The sequence below is a fragment of the Eubalaena glacialis genome, chromosome 15 (assembly GCF_028564815.1).
Source record: "Eubalaena glacialis isolate mEubGla1 chromosome 15, mEubGla1.1.hap2.+ XY, whole genome shotgun sequence".
NCBI lineage: Eukaryota > Metazoa > Chordata > Mammalia > Artiodactyla > Balaenidae > Eubalaena > Eubalaena glacialis.
In genome coordinates, this window is record NC_083730.1 from 67,613,354 (window position 1) to 67,641,197 (window position 27,844).

Genomic DNA, 27,844 nt, shown 5'->3' on the forward strand with positions numbered 1-27,844 from the left:
GTACAGTGTGTATAAAGCCTTTTCTTTCTTTATTTTTTTTTACTGAGGACTGCCATTAAACATGGTCATTTTCTACCTGCCTGCCTGGGGTGTCTCTGTGACTGCAAGGCCAGGATGGGGGGAGAGCTGGGCCAGGGAGGTGGGAGGCCTGGCTGGGGACCTGCTCTGCCCTGGGAGCCAGGGTTGCAGCCCACCCCACCCCCAAGCCCCTGGTCCTTGGGGCCGGGTGCCCTGCTTAGGACTTCTCCTCATCTTGCTGGATGCCTGGAGTGGCTTTATAATCTGTTCCCTGCCTCCCCAATGGCCCCTCATACCCTTCTCCACCAAGTGGTGGTCACTCTTTCTGATCATGCCACGCTCCAGCCCCTATCCTGCCGCTGTCGAGACACAGAACAAAACTCATGGTTACCACCGCCAACCATTCCTAACTCTCCAGGGTCTCCTCGCCTGCCACCCAGCCCCACGCGAATGTTCTTCGGAGTGGCACCTACCACGACTGCCATTTATCAGATGGAACCATAGGAAATTGTCAGCAGTGGGCCGTTTTTGACCTACTGCAATTGTTCAACCGGATACACGGATGCTTTGATGCTTTCCTGTGTGACAGGCCCCGCTCCAGCTGTAAGCGCCTCAGGGCAGGGCTGTCTGGCTTCAGTGCACCCGGCTTGTGGTAGACATAAAGCGCAGAGTTAAGGAGGGAATGGAGACGGTCCCCCCGCCCCTGCCAACCCCAGCACTCAGAGGATGCACCAGCCAAACCAAACACCACCTGGGCCTTGAAATACTGCAAACCCCATCCCCAAAGCCACAGGAACAGTGTGGGCCCGAAGCTGGGATAGCGGTCCCTTAGCCCTCCTATCTGCTCAGCTGCACTGAGTTCTTGGGCCGAGGAAACTGAGGCATATGTGCTTCTGGCCTCCTCCAGGCCTTCAGGCCTCGCCTCGTTCCTCCTCACTGGGCTGAGTTACAGTCCCAGCTGTGAGAATGGGAAGACCACCGCCTGAGTCAGGGCCGCGGTTGCTATTTGTGTCCGTGAGAAATTTTCCCTGGTACCTCCACTTGGGAGGCGGCCTGGGAGGAAGAGAAACGGGTCGAGACTCCTTTAAGGGGCACGCGGGGGCGCGCCCGGCCTTTTGTTTGGGCGGCAGTGGCGCGCGCGTCAGCGTCAACGCCCGCGCCTGCGCACTGAGTGCGGCCTGGTCGTCGTCTGCTGCGGCGGTGGAGGAGCCCGGCGGAGGCGCAAGCACCCGGCCCGGCTCGGCCAGCCCTTCGCCTCCGGCTTCGGCTTCCCTGGGCTCGGGGCGCTCCGGCCCCGCCTCAGCCCTCCTGACCCTCGCACCCCGGCCGTGGCCGCCCGACTCTACCGCCGCAATGATGATGATGGCGCTGAGCAAGACCTTCGGGCAGAAGCCTGTCAAGTTCCAGCTGGAAGACGACGGCGAGTTCTACATGATCGGCTCTGAGGTAGCCCGCGGCGCGTCCTCTCTCTCCGGGCCCCTGGCCGGCCTGGTCCCCGCGGGAGCCTCGGGGCGGGTCTGCGCGCCGGGAACGCGCGTCTCCATTCATCGCGGCGGGCGGGCGGGCGCGCGGTCTGTCTGTGTCTGGGGGCGTGGTTTGACCGGGGCGTGGTTGAGCAGGCCCCCGCCCAGCGCTCGGCCGCCTGGGTTCACCCACTGGTGTTGCGGAGTCGCGGACTCGCCCGGCTGTCAGGGCTGCGGCGTCCAGGGGCCCCTGGGCCACGCTGAGTTCCACAGCTCCAGCCGGACACATAGAAACGGGGTGTTAAGTTATCTCTTGCGACACGTGGGGGGAGATGTTGGACCCCTCACGCGCACCCCTCCCACACTGCTGGAGCTGGGATCCTGAAATCGTATGTTCGAAACACGGGGCTTAGTGAGGGCTCACCCCCTTCGTGTTCGTAAACTTTGAGGTGGGCGGGGAGTTGTTCTGACCTTTGATTACCAGTGAGGAAACAGGTTGGGAGGAGGATGCTTGCTTTTGGATGGCTAAGGCCGCAGCCCCCGAGTTAGATCTATCAGCAATTCGGAAGCGCTTGACACTTCGGATATCTTGAACTAACTCTGAGTTAGTACAGGGGAAAGAGCCTTAAGCCTTTAATCCTTAACTAAAAGTGACTTTTCAGCACTTTGTTGAATCATGTGGATGACTAACTTTAGAAAAACCCTACAACTGGTTCTTCACTGGTAGTTTATAGCAAGTATATTAAGTTTTTCCAGATTGCCTCAAACTAGGCCTTTTTGGCAGTCCCCGGTTTGTGTGTGTACATGCACATACACATATATTTTTAAATTATGGATATGCAATTTAGATGTGCAAACACCAAGCAGTAGTGTCTTCCTCATGTAATGAGTTAAGTGCAGATCTTGGAGAGTTAAAGCAGTTACAAATGCCAGCGGAAGCAATATTTCAGTATTAGACATTTCATTCCTTTTTTTTTTTTTTTCCTTTTTTTCCCCCACAATGTTTTTTTTCCATCACAGTTGAACATAGTGTGAATGAATTAAGCCTCATGATGGTCACACTGAGGCTTCCAGGACTCCCTGTGATTCCTGGCTTGTCTGAGTTGTATTGAGTTATGAGACCAGTGTTTTCAGTAGCATTGGAACCTTAGTGTTTCCTTTTTTCACCAGTTTTTGTAAAACACAAGGAGCAGGATGCAACACATTTTTCATGTCATCACAAAAATACTACTCTTCAAAGCTAGCTGTGCTGAGGAGAGGAGCCAGTGCCTGCCATCTGCCATAGCTCAGAATGGTCCTCATCGGCCAGTGGGCACAAAGGCAGTGGAGGAGTTTCAGTTTGTGATGATGGACAGGTTGTTTAGAGAAACCTTTACCTGGGATTTCCCTGGTGGCGCTGTGGTTAAGAATCCGCCTGCCAGTGCAGGGGACATGGGTTCGAGCCCTGGTCCGGGAATATCCCACATGCCGCGGAGCAACTAAGCCCATGAGCCACAACTACTGAGCCTGCGATCTAGAGCCTGCGAGCCACAATTACTGAGCCCATGTCCTGCAACTACTGAAGCCCGCACGCCTAGAGCCTGTGCTCTGCAACAAGAGAAGCCACCGCAATGAGAAGTCCAGGAACCACAACGAAGAGTAGCCCCTGCTCACTGCCACTAGAGAAAGCCTGCGCATAGCAACGAAGACCCAATGCAGCCAAAAATAAATTAATTAATTAATTTAAGAAAAAGAAAGAAAGAAAGAAACCTTTACCTGATCTAACGGTCAGGAAGAGCAGTCAGTTTAGCATTGGCTCTGAGTCGGTGGTACTTTTGAAAATCAAGCTTGCGTTTATTAGGTGGAGCCCGCAGCCAGGTGGGCAGAACATCAGGAGGCCTGGTTCCAGCTCTGCCTGTGTGTCACTTTTCTCATGTATGTAATGAGATGCTTAGACTAGATGGTCTCTAAGATCTTCCCCTTAGCACATTTTAGATTCTAGAAAGCTAACTGCAGTCTTCTCTTTCAGCCCTGTTGAGTGAGAACGTTTGTCCTGAGATGCAGTTTATAGAGACCAGATGGGAGAAGGGAGAGGCAGTTTGCTTTCTGGGGCCTGGCTTAACAATCATCAGGCCTTGGGAGGCCTGGGAAGGGTTCAAGGTCAGAGTGCTGTCTACTGATAAGCAGCAGCTCCTCTGACAGCATTGGGTGGATGGCCCCCAGGCCCCTTGCCCTTGGCAAACAGGCACCGTATTCAGAGAGGTGGGCCCGCTAGAGCAGTACCCTCAGCGCCCCCACACACTTGGGTGTAGCAGCCTTGGGAGGGCATCCACAGCTGCAGTGAGCGTGCCACCCTTCTCCTGCCATCTGCAGGCAGCCGTTGTCACCACGCCAGAGTCACAGCTGAGAGGATCCGAGGAAATCCCCATAACCACACCTTCGTTTTCCATTTGGGAAACCCGGGTCCAGAGGTGGCAAAGGCTGGTTCGGGGAAAACCCAGGAAGGCAGGCCTGGTCTCCTAAGTTCTGAAGGGACCTTGGGAAGGGCCTAGGAGTGTGGGAGGTCTGCAGGACCTGCAAAGTAGTAGTGGGGGCATTATAGTCAGTGTCTTTTCAAAAACCTAATGGAAACTATGTGTTTACCCTTGGACGGTAACCACACTCAAGCCAAATAACTCGCATGGGTCTGTGCCTGCAGTGGGGAGCACCAGTGACCCTGTGGCCACTTTCTCTTGCACTGTTCGGCAGCCCTGGTTGGGCATCGTGTAAATCTTTGATTCATGAAAAATGGAGAAACTTTTTAAAAATAAATATACTATAATGGGGTAGGTAAGTGGGAAAGTAGTAGAAGTGGTCCTTCGTGGGTGAACTTCACAGTTGATGAACATCTGACAGAGACGTAGGGAGGCCCAGAAAAGGGAAGTGATGCCTGGTCACAGGTGGAGCCAGCACCCAGTCCACCTGCTGTCCCTGGCCATGTGACTCAAGTGTTCGTTTTTGAAAAGTCAGTGAAACAATGGAGTTTCTTTATACAAACTTTAGGACTAGATTTCTTTTCATCAAGTAAGTTGTACTTCGAGTATTTGGTACAGGCAAACTGAAGCTATTGTTTGGGGAAGTAATGATTTATATAGCAATCTAAGGATTGCTGATAAGTGCATTTTAAACTCTTTGGAAAATTCCTTTGGTATTTCTGGTTTGAGTTTTGTTACTAAACAAAGCAACAAAGGCCATGGGGGAAATTATCCTGCATCTGTCTAAAATTAAAAGACCTTTTTGGTCTTTATTACATCGTAAAAATATCAAAGTCTTAAGATAAAAGAAAGTCAGAGAGGCCTTACATTTCTGGAAAGTGCCACAGATCCTTAGTCCAAAATCAGAATCACTTCGAGCTTCTTAGTGAGCTCGGGGGGCCTGCCTCCCCAGTGTCTGGTCAGGCCTTTCTGAACTTGGTCCTGTTGTCAGGATGCAGATGTTATTACCCCTGCCAGAGGGACAGATGTAGGCCAGATACGAACTGCTGTTGAACCCCTGATGTCAGCAGAATGTATTTTTACTGCTGCTGGAAGCCTGGCGCCTGGAGGCCTGGGGGCCAAGTCGAGGTGTGTTTGTCTGTCACTTATCCAACAGAGCCTCTGAGCCAGGGCCCTCCCCTTCCTCGAGGAGCTGCGACCCTTATAATGAGCCTTCTCGCTTTACTCATAGGTGGGAAACTACCTCCGTATGTTCCGAGGTTCTCTGTACAAGAGATACCCCTCGCTCTGGAGGCGACTAGCCACTGTGGAAGAGAGGAAGAAAATAGTTGCATCGTCACATGGTAAAAAAACAAAACCTAACACTAAGGGTGCGTCTTCACGAGGGTTTGTAAACCTGTTTCAAAACCACTCGCTTATGTCATGAAGATAAAACGTTTTCACTCCGGAGCGTCTTCACAGCAGCCCTGACCTTAGGGTGGCGGAGCGTCCTGGGGTCCCCCTGGAGCGGGTGGTCCTCCGTCAGGGTCGGTCAGGGTCAGGTGTTGGCAGCGGGCGGTGGGCGGAGGGGGTGGGGCCAGGGCGGAGAGGGTGTTGTGAAGACCGCTGGTCTGAAAACGTTTTAGGAATGCTGTGATGCTCTACCATCTGCCGCGGGCGTGTTGCCATCGTCACCCTCCATGCGCCCGGGCGGCGGGGGGCCGCCCCAGCCCCCGCTCCCCTCCCGCTTTCACCGCTTCGCTTCCCAGCGCACACCCATCGTGTGGCACTTGGTTCTGGCAGTCGGTCCGCTGGCGCTCGTGTGCATGTCCCGCTTGGGGCTGTGGGGCGCTGCCACCCGACCCGGGAGGGCGGGCAGAGGGTGCTCCTCACCTCTGAGCTGGGGAGAGGCCCTGTGCCTCTGGCCTCAGTCGAAGCTGCCTTCCCTTTGGCAGGGTTGCCTAGCGGAGCCGGCCCGGCCCTCGTGTGCGTGTGCCCAAGTGCGTGTGCGTCCCTGCGTGCGTGTGCCCGTTTACGTGCGTGTGCCCGTTTGCGTGCGTGTGCCCGTTTGCATGCGTGTGCCTGCGTCCCTGCGTGTGTGCATGTGCGCTTTGCAGTCCGTTCCATGCCAGTGCGTCTGTAGGCGCTGTGGTGGTCTCGTCTATCGTGTTCTTTTAATGCAGGAGCCGGAGCTGCTTTTCTATGCGCTGCTGTAACCTTTCACTCCCTCCCGCGCTTTCCAAAGCCTCCCTGGTCCTCCCTCCACCCCAGTGGAGCGCCAGTCACTAACCAGTGCGTCCCCAGCTGCGCTTGCCCCTTGGAAGCCATGGCGACCCTTCGGCCTTGCGCTCCTCGCGCTCGGGAGACTCTTTCCTGTAACCATCTGTCTCTCCACCAGGCTCCCTAGGCGAGCTGTGGTCGAACTGCCTAGAACTCCCCGCTCCCGGGCAGCTCGCATCCACTGGCGCTGGGCCAGGAATTCCTGTTTGGTGTACAGCAGCTCTTTCCAACTCTCCGGGCTCTTGTTTTAAAAGAAAAATATTTCTCATCCCTCATTTCATCTCCACCTTGCTTCGTGTCGTGGACTGCAGCGGTGTCAGACCTCTTCCCACTGGCGGTGTCACTCTGGAGCCTTCTTTTCCCCGAGAGGCCCCGCGGGCTGAGCTGCCCATGGGCGTCCCCTGTGCCTGGAGCCAGTGCTCCTCCCGGGACACGTTAGTCCCCGTCCATCCAGGGGGTGCTGACCCGGGAGGGCCTCTAGAGAAAGCCAGGGTCCAGACCGTCCCTTTGGAAGAGGCCAGCATTGGGCAGTAGTGAGGTTAACGCCCGCTTTCCCACCTCCTGCATGTGAGGACCTCAGTGCGCTGCATCTCCTGGCTGCTGCTGCTCACTGCCCGCCCGCAGGGTGACCGCAGCCGCATCTCTGGTTGCAGATCATGGATACACGACCCTGGCCACCAGCGTGACTCTGTTAAAAGCCTCCGAGGTGGAAGAGATTCTGGATGGCAACGATGAGAAGTACAAGGCCGTATCCATCAGCACGGAACCCCCCACCTACCTCAGGTACTGCACCCCCGGGCTCAACTCGCTCTCGGGACACCCACGGGTATTTTTCTCATGCTCTGGAACAAAATACTTTTCAGCAATTTACCCACTGTGTTTACAGATCGTCTTAGCCAGGCTTCGAAGTTTTTTCTGACTTTGGAATTTCTAAGAAACATAAGTCAAGTCTTGGGTTCTGGAGAATCATTAAGAATGCTTTGAAAGTGGGATTCACTAATCTGTCAGAACAATTAGTGGCCCAGATCAACTCACAAAAGAAACAAACAATAGATTTGAACGTATCAATGTAGATCCTTTGAAAGAGCATTTACATTAACAGTTAAACAGGGGAGTAATTGTGAAGTTGCTACCTTGTAGAGTTTGTTCATTTAGATTTATAAGAAAAACTTGGATACCCCAAGTCTTTGTCTATTTTATGTAGACAAATAGGTAAAGTGTGATCCACACTGAAGTACAGGAGTAAAGAAACACAGGGAATGATGTTTGTTCTTGGGTGTGATTTTAAAAATGCAAAGTAAAAAAATAAATAACTAGCAACATAAAGAATCGGGGAGGGCGTCATGGAGTGGGCACACTCACGCCCACCGTGGCGGCTCTGCCTCAGGCATTGTGGCCTCAAAGTTTTTTGTTGGTCTCTGATCTATTAATTTCACCCCTGGGAATTTGTCCCAGGGAAATAATGTATACCGTCAACAAAAACCATTATAAGGACAGAGATGCTATTGGTGGCATGTGAATTATAAAGAGAACTAGGGAGCCCCTTGAGTGTCCTGCCTCAGGGAAAGGCTGTGTGAGCGAAGATGCAGACACCCAAATAGTCTGGGATTACACGGTGTGTTGTGGGTAAGTAGACCCTGCAGCAACCCGAAACCTGGCTCACATGAGCGAGACGTGCAGAATACCTGTGTGATGCTTTCAGCTCTGAAGAAAACATGCATTTATGTGCATGAGATGGCGGGAGCACTAAGGCGGGGGGCAGGCCATTGTTTCAAGTGATGCGGTTGCAGAAAATCATGAAGGTGACATGGTGCAGAGGTTGGGGATGGAAAGGTGAGTTATGTACAGTTGCTGCCTTCACGTTGCTCCCAGGTTACTAGGGACACGGCCCGAGTGTGATGAAGGGGCTCGCAGAGCAAGGTGGGAGCCCACCCCCTCCTGTCGGTCAGCTTTTGGTACTTTCCTAGTAGTAAAAGCAACTTGTAATTTGGAGAGAAGAGTGAGCTCTTTGTGGGACATGGGTTCCTTGGATTACTTTGAGCATCATTTTCTAGAGAGTATTTACCAATGTGTCTTCTCACTTCTACTGGTCTGAAGGCCCAGAGGCCAGAGCCGTTGCCTAGTCTCTCTCAGCCTGGACTGCATGTCTAAAATAACTGTCTGAGTCTCTGCCTGCTTCAAACCTCCAGGAACTCACAGCCACCTGCTGAGTGCATCCGTTTCCTGCAGAGCACGCCAGCCCCTGTAATCAGGACCCTCTCTGTGTCTCCAGCCCTGCTGCCCTCTGTGTTCTTCCTGAAACGCTGTCCTCTCCTCCACCCATGAACCGTGACTCAGCATTTAAGGCTTTGCTCCAGGGCTGCTCTTCTGGGCAGCCTTCTTGTACGGTCCCTTCCTCGCAGAAGGGACGGTGCTTCCGTGCAGCTGTGCCCAGCATGTAGCACGTTGGGTCATGGCTCAGGCACTGGGCTGGGGCCCCTCTGCACCTCCCCTAACCCAGGAGCAGGTACTGGTGGGAGCCTAGGGAATAGACACCTGCGGAGTCTGGGGTGCACAGAGGTCCCCACTGGGACCTGGGGCCCAGCAAGGGCGCAATGGGCATCCACTGACCACGACCCGATGCCTAGTGGGCAGTTTCGGCTCGTAGACTGAGTGGAGGTATTTCCATGTCTCCCAGGGAACAGAAGGCTAAGAGGAACAGCCAGTGGGTGCCCACCCTGCCCAACAGCTCCCACCACCTGGACGCCGTGCCCTGCTCCACCACCATCAACAGGAACCGCATGGGCCGGGACAAGAAGAGGACGTTCCCGCTGTGGTGAGTGGGCCTCGCCCTCTGACTCCACCGAGGTCCCCCAGCATGTTTTAGTTTCCTCCTCCCCAGAAAAACGCTCTGCTTTGACCTCCTGTCCCCGAAACGCTGCGCTGCTCCTCCTTGGGGCTGGTCTCCCTCAGTGTCCAGCATGACTGGCCTCCGCGTGGTCCAGCCTGGCTCTGCCTGTGCTCACCCCCAGCTCCTCAGGTAGCGTTCCTGGGCGCAGTCCCTGGACCTTTTCTCTGCCATCTGCATGACTCTATGCTTAGTTGCCCATGGTGCCAGAACAGAACGCCACAAACTGGGTGGCTTGAAGCAACACAAGTTTATTCTCACACAGTTCCAGAGGCCGGGAGTTTCACTGGGCCGGAATCAAGGTGTTGCCGGGCGCTGCTCCCTCCAGGGTTCCTTCCAGCTGCTGGCAGCTGCCACGTTCCTTGGCTCATGGCAGCATCACTCCAGTCTCTTCCTCTGTGGTCACATGGCCTCCTCTGTGTGTGTGAAATCTCCCTCTCTTTCTCTGTCACTCTCTCTTTTTTTTTCTGGCCGTGCCGCGTGGCTTGCAGGATCTCAGTTCCCTGACCAGGGATTGAACCTGGGCCACCGCAGTGAAAACCTGGAATCCTAACCACTAGGCCACCAGGGAACTCCCTCTCCCTCTCTTTCTTGTGAGGACACTTGTGATGTAATTAAGGGCCCACTTGGACAAGGCTCCCTCGCCTTTTTTGCTCTGTAAGGTGACAGTCACAGGTTCCAAGACTTAGGACACAGATGTCTCTGGGGGGCCATTTTTCAAGCTCCCGCCCACTAAGCTCTCCTCTGAATGCCGCCCCAAGCACCTCCGGCACAGGCTGCCTGCAGGCTTCTCTCCTCCAGGACACAACAATCCCGTCCTTCCTGTGCTTGGGCCACAATCCTGGAACCCTTCCTCCTTCTCACACCATAGAGCCAGTCTCCACAAATTCTACTTGCTCAGCTCTCCAAGTGTCCAGAATCCGACCACCCTTGGCCAGCTCCCCACCGGGCGTGTGCCCCTTCACCCAGGGCAGGTCCTCTAGATGCCCCGTCACACCAGCATCCACCTGACAGAGTCCTGGTGGTGGCTGCCCCTCTCTGGCCCCGGCTCCTGCCGCCCTTCACCTCAGGCACAGTGGCCTCCTCAGCGCTCTTCAGCCGCCCAGGCGCTCCTGCCCTCGCAATTCCTTCGCTTCCTGCCAGCATCTGCAGGCTCATCCCTTTCCCCCTCCTCCTTCCCTCCTCCTTCCCTCCTCCCCCTTTCTTTTTCTCCCTTCCCATCTCTGTTTGAATGTCACTTTTCAGAGTGGTCCTCCCCTTTTAGAATGGCCACTCTGTCCCTTTCCCTGACTGTGTCTCCTAGAGCATTCGTGTCTGGGCCGGGAGAGGGGGTTTTTTCCTCATTTGTTTGTTTATCTGTCATCTGTGCCCCCAGCTCTCTGAGAACAGTTCTTAACCCTCGGTCTTCTGCCCTTGGGTTTCCTGCGCCCACCCTCACCCCATATCTTCCTGCTTCGTCTTTCTAAAATGCAGGTGTGAGCACAGAACTGCCTTGCTCTCAGTCCTTCTGGGGCTCTCTCGGGGTCGAGGCTGGAGATGGAGAACTGTGGGCACTTGGACCCCTGTGGCTTCCCAGTGTCCTCCCACTGCTCCCCCGCCCCATCTGCACCCCTCCTTCCCTCAGCAGCTCTCGACTCTCTTGCCCCTCGGCCTTTGCTCAAGGGCTTCCGCTTTTGGGAGTACCCTTCCTTTCCTACAGTTTCCTGGGGAAGTCCTGCCTGCTTTGGGGCTTAAATCTCCCTTACTTCGGACATCTCCATCTTGTCCTGCTGCCCAAGTCAGCATCTCCCCTCCCGTCCCACGTGTCCATTAGCATGGACCCCTGCTGGCACTGTCTCTGCCGACTCAGCCCATAGTGGACAAGTCCCTGTAAGAAGCGGGGTTTCCCGTCTGGTTAGGTCACAGTGACCAGTGGTGCAGAGAGGGAGGCCCTGGGTGCAGGGACCCCAGCCCCCCTTGCTGAGCATACTGCTGCCTCCCTTCCAGCTTCGATGACCACGACCCAGCTGTGATCCATGAGAACGCGTCCCAGCCCGAGGTGCTGGTTCCCATCCGACTGGACATGGAGATCGACGGGCAGAAGCTGCGGGATGCCTTTACCTGGAACATGAACGGTATGTGGTGGCCAACCCACCGTCTTGCACACAGTCTTGTTTCCTGCCTGCTGCCCATCAGGGGGACCCTGGACTCTGATTGTGACATTCAGAGCATTGTGGAGTAGATTTGGAGGTTGTGGACTTTGGGTTCAAATCCTGGAATGCAAACCTGGTTCAGTGTTTGAAAATCAGTCAGTGTGATCCATCATATTAACAGACTAGAAAAGATAAATCCCTTGATTATATCAATTGATACAGAAAAAGCATTTAACAAAATCCAACACTCGTTCTTGATAAAAACTCAGGAAATTGGGAATAGACAACATAGTGCTGGAAGTACTAGCCAGTGTAATAAGGCAGGAAAATGATATAAAAAACATACGCTTCAGAAAGGAAGAAATAAAACTGTCTTTATTTGTAGATGGCATGATTATCTACGTAGAAAATCCCAAGAGACCTACCAAAAAAACCTGCTAGAACTAATAACCAAGTCTTAGCAAGGTCACAAGACCCAAAATAAACATGCAAAAGTCAATTGTATTTCTATATATTATATACTGTCAGTGAACACGTGGACACTCAAGTGTCCAGTATAAAAATATGTTACTATTTACAGTTACTCAGTTAAGAAAAAAGGTGTAAATTTTACAAACATATAGTTTGTTTCAGGAAACATTTTGTATGCTGAAAACTATAAAGCACTGATGGAAGTAATTAAAGGAGATCTGAATAAATGGACAGACAACTATGTTCATGGATCAGAAGATTCAAGATGTTAATTCTCCCTAAATTAATATGCAAGTTTATTTTTTTTTCATTTTTATTGGAGTATAATTGCTTTACAATGGTGTGTTAGTTTCTGCTTTATAACAAAGTGAGTCAGTTATACATATACATATATCCCCATATCTCTTCCCTTTTAATATGCAAGTTTAATGCAATTTTTTTGAAAATCCCAGCAAGACATTTTGTAGATTTAGACAAAATTATTCTAAAATTTCAATGGAAAGGCAAAGGAACTAGAGTAGCTAAAGCAATTTTGGAAAAGAAGAAAGTAGGAGGAACGAGTCTTTCTAATCCCAAGACTTGGTGTGGAGCTGCAGTAATCAAGGCGGCGTCTGAATCTACAATGATCATAGACTAAAAAAGTTAATTTTAAAAATCCTCTGCACAATATACTCATAGGATGCTTGGCCTGAGCACCTTAGCTTCCTGCTGCGTCACTAAAACTGGATGTATTAGTTATCAATAGTAGGCTAGCTGAGTGTTCAGGTCTGGCACAATGGTGCTGTGAGGAGGGTTGGTCTCTAGCCCTTGTTCTGGGCTAGTGAAATAGTGGGGTCAGTTGTCTGTTAAGCAGACCTCATTCTTTTTATTTATTTATTTATTTATTGCTGCATTGTGTCTTCATTGTTGCGCACGGGCTTTCTCTAGTTGCAGCAAGCGGGGGCTACTCTTCGTTGCGGTGTGTGGGCTTCTCATTGTGGTGGCTTCTCATTGCGGAGCACGGGCTCTAGGCACGTAGGCTTCAGTAGTTGTGGCACACAGGCTCAGTAGTTTTGGCTCGCGGGCTCTAGAGCTTAGGCTCAGTAGTTGTGGTGCACGGGCTTAGTTGCTCCACCACATGTGGGATCTTCCCGGACCAGGGCTTGAACCTGTGTCCTCTGCATTGGCAGGCAGATTCTTAGCCACTGCGCCACCAGGGAAGTCCCAGCAGACCTCGTTCTTGAAGATGGAATCATGCCGAGTGCTTGTGAGGGAATTCATTCTATTTTTATATATATATGCAAATTTATTTATTTTACTTACTTATTTATTTTTGGCTGCATTGGGTCTTCATTGTTGCGTGCGGGCTTTCTCTAGTTGCAGCGAGCAGGGTCTACTCTTTGTTGCAGTGAGCAGGCTTCTCATTGCAGTGGCTTCTCTTGTTGTGGAGCACGGGCTCTAGGCACGTGGGCTTCAGTAGTTGTAGCATGCGGGCTCAGTAGTTGTGGCTCGTGGGCTCTAGAGCGCAGGCTCAGTAGTTGTGGCGCAAGGCTTAGTTGCTCCACGGCACGTGGGATCCTCCCGGACCAGGGCTCGAACCCGTGTCCCCTGCATTGGCAGGTGGATTCTTAAACCACTGCGCCACCAGGGAAGCCCGGGAATTCACTCTTTGCTTTCTCTTCTCCGTGGCTCATCCCAGCTTGGCACGTGGTCATTGAAGTTTGGGTTATGAGAAAGAGGGCAGGTCGGGGGAAAACATTTGACTGCATAGGACCGTGCTGTAGTCCGGCCAGTAGTGGACAGTCCCCATGAAGCTCATACCTGAGGCAGTTACATCTCCAGGATCCAGGATCCGTACCCACCCCCACACCGTCACCTTGTTGAGTGCGTGTGCTGCCCACAGAGTCAGAAACTCAGCGGGAGCTTGTAAAAAGCCACACGCAGCCCCGGGTGATCTCTGAGGGATTTCCACTGCAGAGGAAGTGGTGGATGGACATGCACCTGCTCCGTCTTCCAGTGGATGCTGGCTTCCAAGTGGCTTGTCCGGAAGGAACCTGTGTCCCACAGCCTGGGGGGCATAACAGCAGGTTTTATCTCCTTCCAGTTCTGGAGGCTGGAAGTCCGAGTCAGGGTGTTGGCAGCATTGGTTTCCTCTGAGGCCATCTTCTCCCTGTATCTCCACGTGGGCTTCCCTGGTTGCCTGGGTTGGAAGAGGGGAGGAAGTGGCACATCAGCTCTGAAGTGCCTTTGCTTCCCCCCTCCCCAGACAGCTCACTGGTTAGAACTAATGGAGCCATGCAGTCCTAAGCCTGGGAGTGGGGAGCCTGGGGTTGGGGAGCACATAGGGTCTTGACCACCTCCAGAGGTGTAGGGGGGTGGTATGTATGGATTGAGGGCCAGAAGGGGGGTGTTCGTCTTGTGCTTCCTCTCCTTACCGTGTCTGGGAGGATCCATCGTCCTCATCTTCATGCTCATCTTCATCCGGGTGGGTTGGCAGAGGAGGACAGGCTGGGGGAGGTCAGGGCTGAGCATGGTGACATTAGGCCCTGCAGTCCACCAGCAATCCATACCTCTCACCTCATTTCAGAGAAGCTGATGACCCCTGAGATGTTTTCAGAAATTCTCTGTGATGACCTGGATTTGAACCCACTGACGTTCGTACCAGCCATCGCCTCCGCCATCAGACAGCAGATTGAGTCCTATCCCACAGACAGCATCCTGGAGGACCAGTCAGACCAGCGTGTCATTATCAAGGTAGGCAGCTCCCCGCCCTGCACCAGGGCCTTCCTTGTACTGGTGGGGGTCATGGGGTGCTGAAGCTGCGTGGAGGCTTCAACAGAAGCCTGTCTGGGATTCATGCTGTGGGACAGGGCTTCTGGAAAGCTGTCTTTCAAGCAGCTTATCCCAGGAAAGGCGTGGGCTGACTTCTGAGTAAGGTATCACATTCTGGACGCTTTCGGGGTGCTGCTGTGGCATTGCCAGGCGTGGAGCAGAGCCTGGGTGGTACAAAGGGGGTTATGCCAGCTGACGGGTAGAGCAGGGAAGACTACAGTAAGATGAGCACACTGCCACACTCTTCCCATGGGCAGGCTGGGCCAAGCACACCCCATACTGTCTCAGTAACCCCCACCGTCCTAGGGGAAGATGCTGTGTTACAAGTGAAGAGGTGGGGCCACCTACCCCCAACTGCCCTGCTGAGAAGTGGTAGAGCTGGGGTTTGGGCCCAGGCCTGCCTGCTGCAGAGCCTGCTTGGTATGAAGCAGTATCTCATTGTGGTTTTGATTTGCATTTCCCTGTTGATTAGTGACCTTGAATATCTTTTCATGTGCTTATTGGCCATTTGTTTATCCTCTAAGTCTGCATAAGTCCTTTGTGTTTTTGAATCAGGTTTTTGTTCTTTTGTTGTTAAGCTTTAGCAGTTCCCTGGGTCTTCTAGATAGCAATCCCTTTTCAGATAAAGTGATTTGCAAATATTTTCTTCCATTCTGTGGGTTGCCTTTTTATGTTGTTGATAGTGCCCTTTGATGCATAGAATTTTTTTATTTTGGTAAAGTCCAGTTTGTCTATTTTTTCATTTATCGTGTATGCCGTTGGTGGCATGTCCGAGAAATCATTGCCAAATCCAATGTCATAAAGCTTTCACTCTGTGTTCTTCTAAGAGTTTTATAGATTTAGTGCTTACATTTATATGTTCCATCCATTTTGAGTTAATTTTTGCATATGGTGTTAGGTAAGGGTCCAGCTTTGATTTTTTTGCATATGTATATCCTGTTTTGGGCCCAAAACCATTTGTTGAAAAGACTATCCTTTCCTCATTGAATGTTCTTGGCAACTTTGTTGAAAATCATTTGACCACATATTTGAGGGTTTATTTCTGGGCTGTCCCACTGGTCTATTGTCTGTTTTTATGTCAGTACCACACTGTTTTGATTATTGTAGCTTTGCAGTAAGTTTAGAAATTAGGAAGTGTGAGTCTTCCAGCTTTGTTCTTTTTCATCATTGTTCTGGCTGGACGTCCTTTGTCCTTAGATTCCATATGAATTTTTTTTTTTTCTTGGCCGAACCGTGTGCATGTGGGATCTTAGTTCCCCAACCAGGGATCGAACCCAGGCCCCCTGCAGTGGAAGCACGGATTGTTAACCACTGGTCTGCCAGGGAAGTCCCTCCATATGAATTTTAAAATAGATGTTTTTCTATTTCTGCAAAAATATTGTTGGGATTTTGATAGGGATTACATTGGATTTGTAGATTGCTTTGGGCAGTCTTGACATCTTAATAATATTGTCTCCCAATCCATGAACGTGGGATGTCTTTCCATTTATTTATGTATTTAATTTATTTCAGCATGTTTTTAAATTAATTAATTTAAAAATTTAAATTATTTATTTATTTATTTATTTATTTTTGGCTGCCTTGGGTCTTTGTTGCTGCACACGGGCTTTCTCTAGTTGTGAGAATGGGAGCTACTCTTCGTTGTGGTGCGCGGGCTTCTCATTGTGGTGGCTTCTCTTTGTTGTGGAGCACGGGCTCTAGGCGCATGGGCTTCAGTAGTTGCAGCATGCGGGCTCGGTAGTTGTGGCTCGCGGGCTCTAGAGTGCAGGCTCAGTAGTTGTGGCGCATGGACTTAGTTGCTCCGTGGCATGTGGGATCTTCCCAGACCAGGGCTCGAACTCGTGTCCCCTGCATTGGCAGGTGGATTCTTAACCACTACGCCACCAGGGAAGTCCCTTCAGTGTGTTTTATAGTTTTCATTGTACAAGTCTTTCATCTCCTTAGCTAAGTTAATTTCTAAGTATTTTAGTCTTTTTGATGCTATTGTAATTGGAATTTTTTTCTTAATTTCAGATTGTTCATTGTTAGTGTGTAGAAATGCAACCGATTTTTGTGTGTTGACTTTGTATCCTGCTACTTTACTGAATTCATTTATTAGTTCTAATAGTTTTTTGGTAGAATCTTTAGGGTGTTCTACAAATAAGATCATATCATCTGGGAACAGAGATAACTTTACTTCTTCCTTTCCAAGTGGATACCTTCTATTTCTTATTTTTGCCTAATTGCTCTGGCTAGAAATTCCAATGCTATGTTGAATAAAAGTGGCAAGAGTTGGTATCCTTGGCTAGTTCCTGATCTTAGAGGAAAAGTTACCAGTCTTTCACCATTGAGTGTGATATTTACATTGATTTTTTTGTGTATTAATTTTGTTATGTTGACATAGTTTCCACCTATTCTTAGTTTATTGAGTGCTTTTACCATGGAAGCATGTTGAATTTTGTCAAATGCTTTTTTCTGCATCTGTTGACATGATCATATGGTTTTTGTCCTTCATTCTGTTCAAGTGGTTTATTGCATTGATCGGTTTTCTTATTGAGCCATCCCTGCATTGCCAGAATAGGTTCCACTTTTTATAATTTATTTATATTGTTGTATCATTTATAATGGTGTGTGAGTCTTCTAATGTGCTGTTGAATTCAGTTTTGCTAGTATTTTGTTGAATTTTTTTTTTTTTTTTTTTGGCTGCATTGGGTCTTCCTTGCTGCATGTGGGCTTTCTCTAGTAGCAGCGAGTGGGGGCTACTTTTCATTGCAGTGTGCGGGCTTCTCATTGTGGTGGCTTCTCTTTGTTGCAGAGCATGGGCTCTGGGTTCACGGGCTTCAGTAGTTGTGGCTCTTGGGCTCTAGAGCACAGGCTCAGTAGTTATGGCGCATGGGCTTAGTTGCTCTGAGGCATGTGGGATCTTCCCGGACCTGGGCTCGAACCCATGTCCCCTGCATTGGCAGGTGGATTCTTAACCACTGCGCCACCAGGGAAGTCCGTTGAGGATTTTTATATCAATGTTCGTAAGAAGTATTGGTCTATAGTTTTCCTTTCTTGTAGTATCTTTGCCTGGCTTTGGTATCAAGGCAATGAGTTGTGAAGTGTTCCTTGCTCTTCAGTTTATTGGCAGGATTTTTTTTTTTTTAACATCTTTATTGGAGTATAATTGCTTTACAATGATGTGTTAGTTTCTGCTTTATAATAAAGTGAATAAGCTATACATATACATATACCCATATCTCCTCCCTCTTGTGTCTCCTTCCCACCCCTCTGGGTGGTTACAAAGCAACGAGCTGATCTCCCTGTGCTATGCGGCTGCTTCCCACTAGCTATCTATTTTACATTTGGTAGTGTTTATAAGTCCATGCCACTCTCTCACTTCGTCCCAGCTTACCATTCCCCCTCCCTGTGTCCTCAAGTCCATCCTGTTTTTGGCAGGATTTGATAAGGATTGGTATTAGTTCTTCTTTAAACGTTTGGTAGAATTCACCAGTAAAGCCATCAGGTCCAGGGCTTTTCTTTGTAGGGAGGTTTTTAATTACTGATTCAACCTCCTTGCTAGTTAATTTCTTTTAAGAGAAATATGAATTTATTTTTCTTAACCTATTTCAGTTTCTCATTATGGCCAACTAGCAGAAAAAGGGCATGGGTGAGAAAGAAGGGGGATGTCCTGGGAGAGAAGTGGCGGGGATGTGTGGGGTGCAGCTGTGGGACCAACACCTGTGTCCCTGTGCGCAGCCTGTGGCCCCTGGAGGATGGCCCCTACTTTGCTCTGTGCTGCGTCTTTGTCCTGTAACCATGGTGGGGACGTGGGCTTGCAGAGTTGGCTACACCCAACTGCGTGGTTCTAGATAGGCGGGGTCAGCCACAGGAAGGGTCCTTGTGAGTCTGACAGCTGGCTTCTCTGACATTTTCTTGTAACTGAGTGTCATCTTTTTATTATCCTGATGGGGCTTGTGGGCAGCCATACAGAAAGTTGTCAGGCAGTTGAAAATCCACCTGGGACCATCACCTGCTCCCTGATCAGAGGCTTTCTTGGTGACTAGACAGCTGTCAGCCATGGGGTCCATTCAGGCCCTCACACCCACCTATAATCCCCACCCATGGGATGGTGTCGGCTGGTAGGCTGCTGGGAGACCATCCCCAGGTTGGGGTCCTGCTTGGTTGGGGTCGTGAGGGCCTGCCAGCATTGGGGCCGGACACAGCTGGTCAGGGAAGGCCTGCTGCCGGGGGGGCAGAGCCTCGTGGGCACTGTGACCTGGGGGGAGCGTGCCACCTGGTAGGCGAGCACGCTGATGGCCACATCCAGGGTTTCCCGTGTGTCACAGACTGCAAAGGAGCCCGGTGCTTCTGGGACACAGTGGAGAACGACATCTGACCAGTGTCTCCTCACAGAGCAGCACCTTAGCTTAGGGCGGCCGCTCACAGGTGCTCCCGGAGCAGCGGAACGAAAACCCAGGCTGGCACCGCGACCAGGACACCTGGCCCTCCAGGGCCGTGGGGCTCAGTGCGGCTGAGGGTGGAGCTGTCAGACTCTGGGGGACTGGTGGGCCCTTTCTGGGGAGGGAATGGCATGTGGGTGATACAGGTTGAAGCTGGGGAGCCTGCTTGGGGGGCCTGGCCCCACAGTCCAGCCGCCCCTCACCACCCACCACCCCCCTGACGGCTCCCACTCCCCACTCTGTGAGCTTCCCGCATCCTCTGTGGAGGCCTCAGGCCCTGCTCTGCCCAGACCCTCCCCCGGGAGCCCCACCCTGCTCTCTCTCAGCTTGTCCAGTTCTTCCTAAAATGCCCCCTCCCCCGGGCGGCCTTCCTGGGGCTCCTGGCTAACAGCTGACTGCACTTTCCGCCCCTCCCCCTCTTCCCCTCAGCACCTACACCTCTGATATCCCCTCATTCACGTATTTAACCCCGCACTGGATGTCAACCCATGAAGATGACTCTGTGTCTGTTTTTCCCACTGTGTGTCCCCTATGCGCATCCTGGGTCGGCAGGAGTCTGTATTTCTTAATAAACGATAGCATTGATGAGCAGTCGGCGCAGTGCACAAACAGGCACCGGTCTGCGTGGCACCCCTGATGGCCAGGCCGAGTGGTGCGCAGGGCGGTTTGGTCCCGTGTGATGTGTCCACGGGCTGCCTGCTGCTGCTTCGCTTTCCGGTCCTGTTGTGCCGACGTGGCTCACCAGACACGTGGTTCCTGCTGGGAAGGGCCGGCTCTTCCGATTCTCACCCGCAGACCTGCTTGGTCGCCCAGCAAGGGCGCGGCTTGGAGGCAGGAGTGGCGGGGCCTTGGCTGCAGAGTGGAGCGCCGTGCAGGGGGCCCAGAGGTGCAGGACTTCATGCACAGGTCAGGTGGTAGGGCCTCACGTTTCTCTGAAGGCATGGACGAGTCCCGATCCGAATCTTAAAAGCCCAGCCGAGCGCCTGGGGACAGTAGCATGAAGGGGCAGGTGCACCGTGGCCTGCTTGGCTGGCAGAGGGCTGGACAGCAGGGGCAGGGGTCTCCACACGATGCCCAGTGAATGCCGCCAGACCCCGAGTTGTCCTTCCTGTGAGTCGCTGATGCCCAGTTTCAGAGCAGGCCCAGGTCATCTGTGGGGTGAGAAGTCAGAGTGGGGAGCTCCTGGGGCACAGGCTGTGGCTGCAGGTGGCACGTCTCACAGATGCCTCTGGGGAGCGAGGCAGAGGAGCCGGCATGGCCTCCGCTCCCGCCGCCCCCAACCCCCACCCGCCCAGGCTCTGCCTGTGCCATGCGGGCTGTGGGTCTGTGAGCGCACGTAGCAGATGATTTCAGAGCAGGGCACGTTCCGTGAAGAGACAGAGTAGGGGGGTAGACACTGGCTCAGGGGAGGGCTCGGGGATAGTATCTGATGAGTGACCAGTGTTTATCACGTTGTAAAGATCCAGAGCGGCACGGTAGAAGGGCAGAGAAGAGGGTACCGGCCGGTGCGGGGATCGAGGGGGTGGGAACAGGGGCAAGGCGGGACTCAGGTGCCCGGGGCCCTCCAGGGCCCTCCCTAGAGGGTGACAGTGCCGGGCCCTGAACCACAGTCCCTCTGGCTGCCCAGGAGGTCTGTGGGGTCAGCCCCGTTTGCGGATGGGGAGTTGCAGCCAGAGGGATAAGGGCAGCCGTCCCACTTTCTCATGGGCCTGGAGGTGGGGGGATGCAGTTCTGCCTGCTCTGACTCGTGTTCCTGGTTCTGGCCCAGCTGAACATCCACGTGGGAAACATCTCCCTGGTGGACCAGTTTGAGTGGGACATGTCAGAGAAGGAGAACTCGCCGGAGAAGTTTGCCCTGAAGCTGTGCTCCGAGCTGGGGCTGGGTGGGGAGTTCGTCACCACCATCGCCTACAGCATCCGGGGACAGCTGAGCTGGCATCAGAAGACCTACGCCTTCAGGTAGGTCTCGGACAGGTGCCTCCTCCTCCTTCTGCAGACCATTCTGGGGACAAGGCTTCCCCCTGTGTGTGGTGATGCCTTTGGGACTTTCTGGAGCCTCATGATGCCGTCTGGCCGAGGGCAGCCTTGCAGGCTCAACGGCCTCTGTTGGCTCCTCCCATCCCCCATCACAGAGGAGGATCTAAGGAGGTGGCGGGTCTGCCCCTCTGTCCTCACCCACTCTGCCGCCAACAGCCCTTGCCACCCTCACACGCCACCTCCTCCCTGCACTCACCCAGACCCTTCCTCGGTCAGGGTCGTCTGATGGACTGGCACTGAATCTCAAACAAGGGCTACTCCATGCTGCCTTCCCTGGAGGGGAGTCAAGAGGCTGCTGTCGCCTCTTGTTCAGTCAGAGAGTGGGTGGTGGGCGCCCCCGCTGGCTGGACCCGTACTGGGTGCCGGTGTGGAAGAGGGAGTAGCGTTCAGGCTGCTGGGGATGGGGCGGGGGGTAGGGAGTGTAAATGGAGCATTTGGTCCAGTGTCCTGGGTGCTGGTGGGGGTGGACCGGGGGACGGGGCTCCTCATGACGCAGATGTGGCCTTCCTGTTCCTGGTGGCCCTGCCGTGCGGGCCTGGCCGGGGCAGGAGTCGGCGAGCGTTAAGTACATAGCAGAGCTCGCCCACCGACAGGACTGTTCGTCACATCCAGCCCTGTCCCCCGAGCTCCTTTACCTCGGCAGGATGGGGTGCCAGCGGGGGCGGCGCTGAGTATCTCTGCATCAAAACAGGATGTTAGGATTTATTCTGCTCGTCAAGCTGTCACCGTCCACATTTGGAGGCCATTACTGAGGGACCACCCCTTAAGGTGGTGCAGAGGAGCAAAGACGAAGAGCCTTGCAGAGACGGAACAGCTAAGGGAGCGCATGAGTCTGTTTGTGTCTCAGCTGGTTCTCCCAGAAATCCCAGGAGGTAGCCTTCTCAGTTTTCCTGTAGCTCTGAGCAAGAGAGAAGGAATTACCAACACCCGCAGGGCCTGAGGCCCCGGGCGTCCCAGCTGACATAACACGCGTGGCCTCCCATAACCTCCAGCAGCCCCGCTAACTGGGGATCCTGCTCCACAGATGGGGGTCCAGGCCCATGCTCTGCATCCCATGGGAGGTCTGCTCATGGTGTCGCGGTGCGTGTCCACTGACGGCATGCAAGCTGAGGCCGACCGGCCTGGGGCCAGTCTGGGGTGGCCTTGCTTCCTAGAGTCGACCCTGAGGTCCTGGGAGTCCCTTATCCCCAAATGCTGAGTCAGAGCCCACATCTCACTGGTGTGCAGCAGGGGGACTTGGAGGGTGTCCACACACGAGGCCGCATCCCTCCTGCTCTGATCCCTGGGGCTCCGGGCTGTCAGCAGTGCGACCTGCAGCTCCAGAGCAGGCCCCCGGGGGCCCCGGGGGGTGCAGGTCAGGACTTGGATGGAGTGCTCCCATTTCAGCAGCCAGTTAACACGTTCCGTTGTGTGGGTGGGAATGACTCTGGTACTGAGGATGCAGGTTTCAAATCCTCAGGATCAAAGGCAGGGCCGCCCCACTGGGGACCGTGGTAAGCACGTCCCCTCCACAGCAGCTTGGCCCAGCCAGCTGGGTGGGTGCAGCCTGCCTGGTGGTCTGGAGGCGGCCACAGGCCTCCTTTGGCGTCAGGAGGGCTTCTGCACTTCCCCAGCCAACCAGGCCTCGTGGGCTCGTGTGTGCTGGGTCTGGGCTGGGCAGCGGGGTGCTCGGAGAGCTGGCAGGACAGGAAGGGGAGCGCGAGGTCAGGCTTTATCATCCAGGGGCAGGACTGCGGCTAGCAGGGGGCCTGGAACTTTGTCTCCTGACCCCACCTCGCGTTCTCCCCGTGCACTTCCCACCCCTCGGGAGCTCCCCGGGAGACCAGTAGCAGCCTTTCCCTGCTGTCCAGCCTCTGCCTGGGGAAAGGAGAGGGGCTCGCCGCGTCTCCAGGGCCAGGGCCTGCCTGGCCCACAGAGAGCTGGACTGGGAGCCCCGGCCTGTTTCTGCTACGCGAGGCTTGGCAGCTGCTGAGTCACGTGACTCCTCAAGGGGACTTTAAGCTCTGGGCCCCGTCACCCCTGTTGGAAGCACTCTGGATTCCTGTGAGCTGGTGCTGGCTGTCTCCCCCGGACTGAGCCCAGCCCGGTGTCTGGCCGCGGTGCCCTCCTCTGTGACAGTGGAGCACGCTAGTCACAGGCCATGCGTGAGCAGGGGCACCAGTGCGGAGAACAGGCAGCGGGCCGGGCAGGCCTGATGTGGGCAGAGGCAGGCAGTGAGTATGAGGGGGATGCGGGCGTGTGGCTGCTAGAGGACAGAGCTGAACCAGAAGGACATATAGATGTCCTGGAGCCAGCGGAATGGAGACAGAGACAGTGACGAGGGGGCAGGGCTCCCCAGGGGAGGGCTGGGCAGAGGGTGTGAGGGTGTCAGATGGTCACCGAGACTGTGAGGGGGGTGGCATCCTGCAGAGTTCCTCCACCTCCTCCAGGCCAGCCCTGCGCCCTGGCTGGGGACACAGAGGAGAACCAGCGTGCTGTCCAGCAGAGGAGGTGCGAGTGCCTGGCCACCGAGGCCAGAGGGTGTGGGCCGGGGAGGAGGCAGCGGGTGGCCAGGGCAGGAGCGGCCGGAGGAAGCTGGGGACAGGCAAAGGGTCAGAGAACCTGGCAGCTGTGCCCGGTGGGGGACAGAGGCATTGTCACTGGAACAGCCTCAGGGTTGGGAGGCACCAGGGTCGTTGTGGACTGGCTGACCAGAGCCACCAGAAGAGGTTAGTCCTGGGGCTGCAGCCCCTGCGCTGGCCCCACGGCAGGGCTGGCCGGCTTGTTTTCGTTCACCACCTAGAGTGTCGACTCAGTGGGTTTTTGTGTGTTTGCACAGTTCTGCAGGCCTGGGCAACCGCTGATCTACTTCCCATCTGTAGATCTGCCTGTTCTGAATACTTAACGTAAATAGAATCATATAACATATGGTTTTTTGTGGCCGGCTTCTTAGCATAATGTTTTCAGGGTTCGTCCATGTGGAGCCTGTATCAGAACTTCATTCCTTTTTGTGGCTGAATAATATTCCATCGTATAGACAGACCATACTTTATTTATCCAGTCATCAGTTGATGGTCATTTGGGTTGTGTTAACTTTTGGCTGTTAAGAGTAGTGCTGCCGTGAACACTTGTGCACAGGTTTTGTTTGAACACTTATTTTCAGTTCTCTTGGGTATGTACCTAGGGGTGGAATTGCTGAGTCACGTGGTAGCTCTGTTTAGCGTTTGGAGGAACCACTAGACTTGTTTTCAAAGCAGCTGTGCCGTTTTACATTCTCTCCAGCAGAGCAAGGGCTCCAGTTTCTCCACATCCTCGCCAGCCTTTGTTATCTGACTTTTTGATCCTAGCCACCCTAGTGGCATCTCGGTGTGGTTTGATTTGCATTTCCCAATGGCTGATGGTGTTGAGCATCCTTTCATGTGCTATTGGACGTGTGTATATCTTCTTTAGACAAAAGGTTATTCATGTCCTTTGTGTTTTAATTGGGTTATTTGGTGTTTTATTATTTAGTTGTAAGAGTTCATTATATATCCTAGCTACAGGTCCCTTATCACATACATGATTTGCAAATATTTTCTCCCTTTTTGTGGGTTTGTACTTCACTTTCGTGACAGTGTCCTTTGAGGCACAAAAGTTAAAAATTTTTTATTTTTGATGTGGACCATTGTTTTAACGTCTTTATTGAATTTGTTACAATATTGCTTCTGTTTTGTTTTGGTTTTTTGGCGAGAGGCATGTGGAATCTTAGCTCCCCGACCAGGGATTGAACCTGCACCCACTGCATTGGAAGGCGAAGTCTTAACCACTGGATCGCCAGGGAAGTCCCGCAAAAGTTTTAAATTTTGATGATGTCCAGTTTATCTATTTTTTCTCTTGTTGCTTGTGCTTTTGGTGTCATACCTAAGAAACGGTGGCCTGATCCAGGCTCCTGTCCCAGCACCATTTGTTGGAAAGACTGCTCTGTCCCCATCGAGTGGGTTTGGCCCCTTATCCAAAGTTAGTTGATCATAAACAGGAGGGCGACGTCGAGTTTTGCCCCCTCCTCCCAGCTGAGGAGCTGTGGGCAGGTTGCTCACCATCGCAGTCTTGTTCTCATCTACCAAGTGGGCACAGTCATGCTTCTCAGCTGGCCTCTCGTACCTCGTGAGGTCATAAAAGTGAGGTCACATCGAAGATGAACCTCCAGGTCCTCTGCCTCCTCAGCCATGGCCTCCCTGCCTGGACACCGCAGGTCGCGGGAACATCAGGGTCCCAGGTGGCCTTGAGGCCTGGGAAGCACAATCCCCTCAGAGGGGATTCTGAGGGCGGCAGGGCGGCTCTCTGCCCGCATGTCCCCCGCAACACCTATGGGGCCTGCTGGCTCCAGGCCCATCCTTCCGTGCCCGGTTCAAGCAGTTCTTATTTTAGAACAAACCCACTGGGGTGGAATCTTCCCAGAGACACGGGGAGGTAAACACAGGGGCCTCCAGGACCCAAGCACCAGCTCTTGTTTAAGAGGAAAACATGTTTGCCTCCCCTCCGCGTGGGCTTGGCGACTTTCATGTTTCCCCCTCCTGAGGAAGGCGGCTGGGAGCCCTCGAGGTGAGGAATGATGTTTGGGTCTGTGGCCGGCTGGTTTTGGGATTGCCAAACCGCCACCCGGCTGGGGAGCAGCTGTCAGGAGCGGCCGAGGAGGGGCGGCCCAGCCACGGGCCTCTGAGTCACCAACACCAGCTCCGGCTCCAGGCCTCGTGGGCATGGACCCCACGGGCCAAGCTGTGGCAGCAAGAGGTGAGCCCCACTTCTGCAGGGGAGCAGGGCAGCCCTGGGCTGTGCCCCGTGCGCCTGCGGTCCCTGAGACTCCAGGCCAAGGAGCAGCATGAGGGGGGTGGGCGGGGGCTCTGCAGTCACGCCGGGCAGCCCCTTGGTACGGGCTCGGGGGGCTGTGGGAGTGGCACCCGTCCCCCACATAGTGGATGTACGTTGGATGTTTAGTAATAGTGATCCTCTGAAATCCCTCACAGCAAGGACATTGTCCCCATTTTCGAGATGAGGTGTTAAAACCAAGGCCAGGGGCCCGTTTTTTTCTGTGCCATCATCCACCGGGAACCTCCCTGGGGCCCCCCCGCTCTGCCTCCTCCAGAGCTGACTCTACAGGGCTCCGGGTAGACGAGGGCAGGGCTTGGGCTGCGCTGAGGCTCACCGGGCAGCCTGGGCTTGGCCCTCCTGGCAGAGGCGGCAGCTCGGTCAGGCACCCCCAGCCTTGGTGGCCTCGCTGAGGCTGACCCCCCCGCCGCTGAGTCCACTTAGCCAGAGGGTGTGCAGGTGGCCCTCAGCCGGAGTCGGAGGCGTCTCTGAGGGACCCCAGGGTGGAGCGGTCAGGGGTCGTGGGTTCTGGGCCCCATGACGGGCTAAGGAGCCATGTGTGGGACCATCGGGGGCAGTGGCCCTCGGTGGGCGGCGTCCGGACTCCTTTGCTTTCCTTTTTCGTGGACGCTGAGCAAGGCGGACAGCCCTCCCCCTCCCCGCAGGTGCAGTGGGAACAGCTGGCCCTGCAACGCTGTCCTGTGGACCCTTCCCCAGCATGCAGACCCAGAGTCGCTGTTGTGGTGTCCGCTGGGCCGCAGCACCCCCGCCGCCCTGTTGGGGGCCGGGCACAGAAACCAGGCTCCAGCGTTCAAGCTGCCCGTGGGGCGTGGACAGCGCTTTCTGGGGCCTCTCTGGCTGCTGCTCTGTGAACTGTCTACTTCCTCCCGTCTTCCACAGTGAGAACCCCCTGCCCACGGTGGAGATTGCCATCCGGAACACAGGCGACGCTGATCAGTGGTGCCCGCTGCTGGAGACCCTGACAGACGCCGAGATGGAGAAGAAGATCCGCGACCAGGACAGGAACACAAGGTGCCTCCCCAGCCCCCTTTCCAGGCAGGACAGGACTGTCACCTTTTCCGAGACCCAGCAGGCCCCTGGATGATGAGTCCCAGTCTAGCCCTGCAGGGGACAAGAGTAGCCCTTGGGTTGGTCTGACCACAGCCTAGACCAGGTTTCGGGACCCCTGGAGAGGGGGGTGGGACAGAGGGCAGCTTCAGGGCCCCAAGTAGCAGACAGGCCAAGGCTGAGGGAGGGGCTGGGGATCCCACCTTCCACATCCTGTCTCTGCCCCTTCCCCTGGCTGCCCTAGAGATCCCTGGTGGAGGGGCAGCTGCCCAGGGTCACCGCCCTCTCCCCTCCTGCAGGCGGATGAGGCGTCTGGCCAACACTGCCCCAGCCTGGTAACCACCCAGTGGTGCTTGGCTCCCACGGAGCATCTGGAAGATTGGACCGTCTCCCCTCCATCTTCTGGCAAGGAGGGGGCAGCCCGGCCATCCTGAGGAGCATGGGGCAGGGGCCTCCTGGTCGTCCACCCCAGGGTACACATTCCTTTTGCTGAGCTCCAGTCCCTGCCGCCCATCTCTGGTCAGGAAGAAGCCTCATTTTGGGTTGTGTTTTGTTTTTGTATAGGAGCCCCAGGCAGGGCAAGAAACATTTTTAAAATAAAAGGCGACAGGTCCTGTTCCGTTTCTTCAAAGTGGTGGCATAAAAACAAGAATGGGGGAGAGCACACATGGTCGAGGCTGCGGGCAGGCCCCTCACCCTCCTCCGCCTCATGTCCCCAGCTGGGCCTTAGCAGGGCCGTGGCTCTATTCTCAGCCCTGCAAGGCCCCTGAGTCAGAGCAGTTTTGATTCCCCTTGGCCCCGGCATCCCACCCACCCGTGCTCGGCAAGTCCTTGCAGTCCCAGAGGGATGAGAAGGTGGTGAGGCTCAGCAGGCAGGGCCGCTTGCCCTATCAGCCACAGCTCCGCCCCCATCCAGGAGCATGCTTCTCTGGTCCTTGGAGAGGCCCCATCTTGTGCGGTCGTTGAGGGCGTGTTGCCAGCCCGGGTGCCCGTGCCC

The 27,844-nt window shown here is 54.1% G+C and overlaps 1 protein-coding gene across 2 annotated transcripts; it reads left to right on the plus strand.

The window, feature by feature from the left end:
• The first annotated feature begins 1,177 nt into the window (after nucleotides 1–1,177).
• Nucleotides 1,178–27,478, plus strand: SMARCB1 (SWI/SNF related, matrix associated, actin dependent regulator of chromatin, subfamily b, member 1). Of its 2 annotated transcripts, none has more exons than XM_061170434.1 (9): nucleotides 1,178–1,464; nucleotides 5,166–5,304; nucleotides 6,847–6,976; nucleotides 8,871–9,008; nucleotides 11,067–11,194; nucleotides 14,250–14,416; nucleotides 20,687–20,877; nucleotides 26,680–26,811; nucleotides 27,147–27,478. In XM_061170434.1, exons 1-9 carry the CDS (start codon nucleotides 1,372–1,374, stop codon nucleotides 27,184–27,186), a joined length of 1,158 nt encoding a protein of 385 aa, XP_061026417.1. In that variant the 5' UTR covers nucleotides 1,178–1,371; the 3' UTR covers nucleotides 27,187–27,478. The 2 variants fall into 2 exon arrangements, with proteins under 2 accessions (XP_061026417.1, XP_061026418.1); XM_061170435.1 differs by having other exon boundaries at nucleotides 1,179–1,464; nucleotides 5,166–5,277.
• Nucleotides 27,479–27,844: the final 366 nt, after the last annotated feature.

Excerpts from the sequence above, each read along its gene's own strand:
- SMARCB1 (XM_061170434.1), top strand. The coding sequence starts at position 1,372 with ATGATGATGATGGCGCTGAGCAAGACCTTCGGGCAGAAGCCTGTCAAG. Across the intron at positions 5,305-6,846 it reads AACAAAACCTAACACTAAGG|ATCATGGATACACGACCCTG; the intron begins GTGCGTCTTCAC and ends CTCTGGTTGCAG. Across the intron at positions 14,417-20,686 it reads ACCAGCGTGTCATTATCAAG|CTGAACATCCACGTGGGAAA; the intron begins GTAGGCAGCTCC and ends GTTCTGGCCCAG.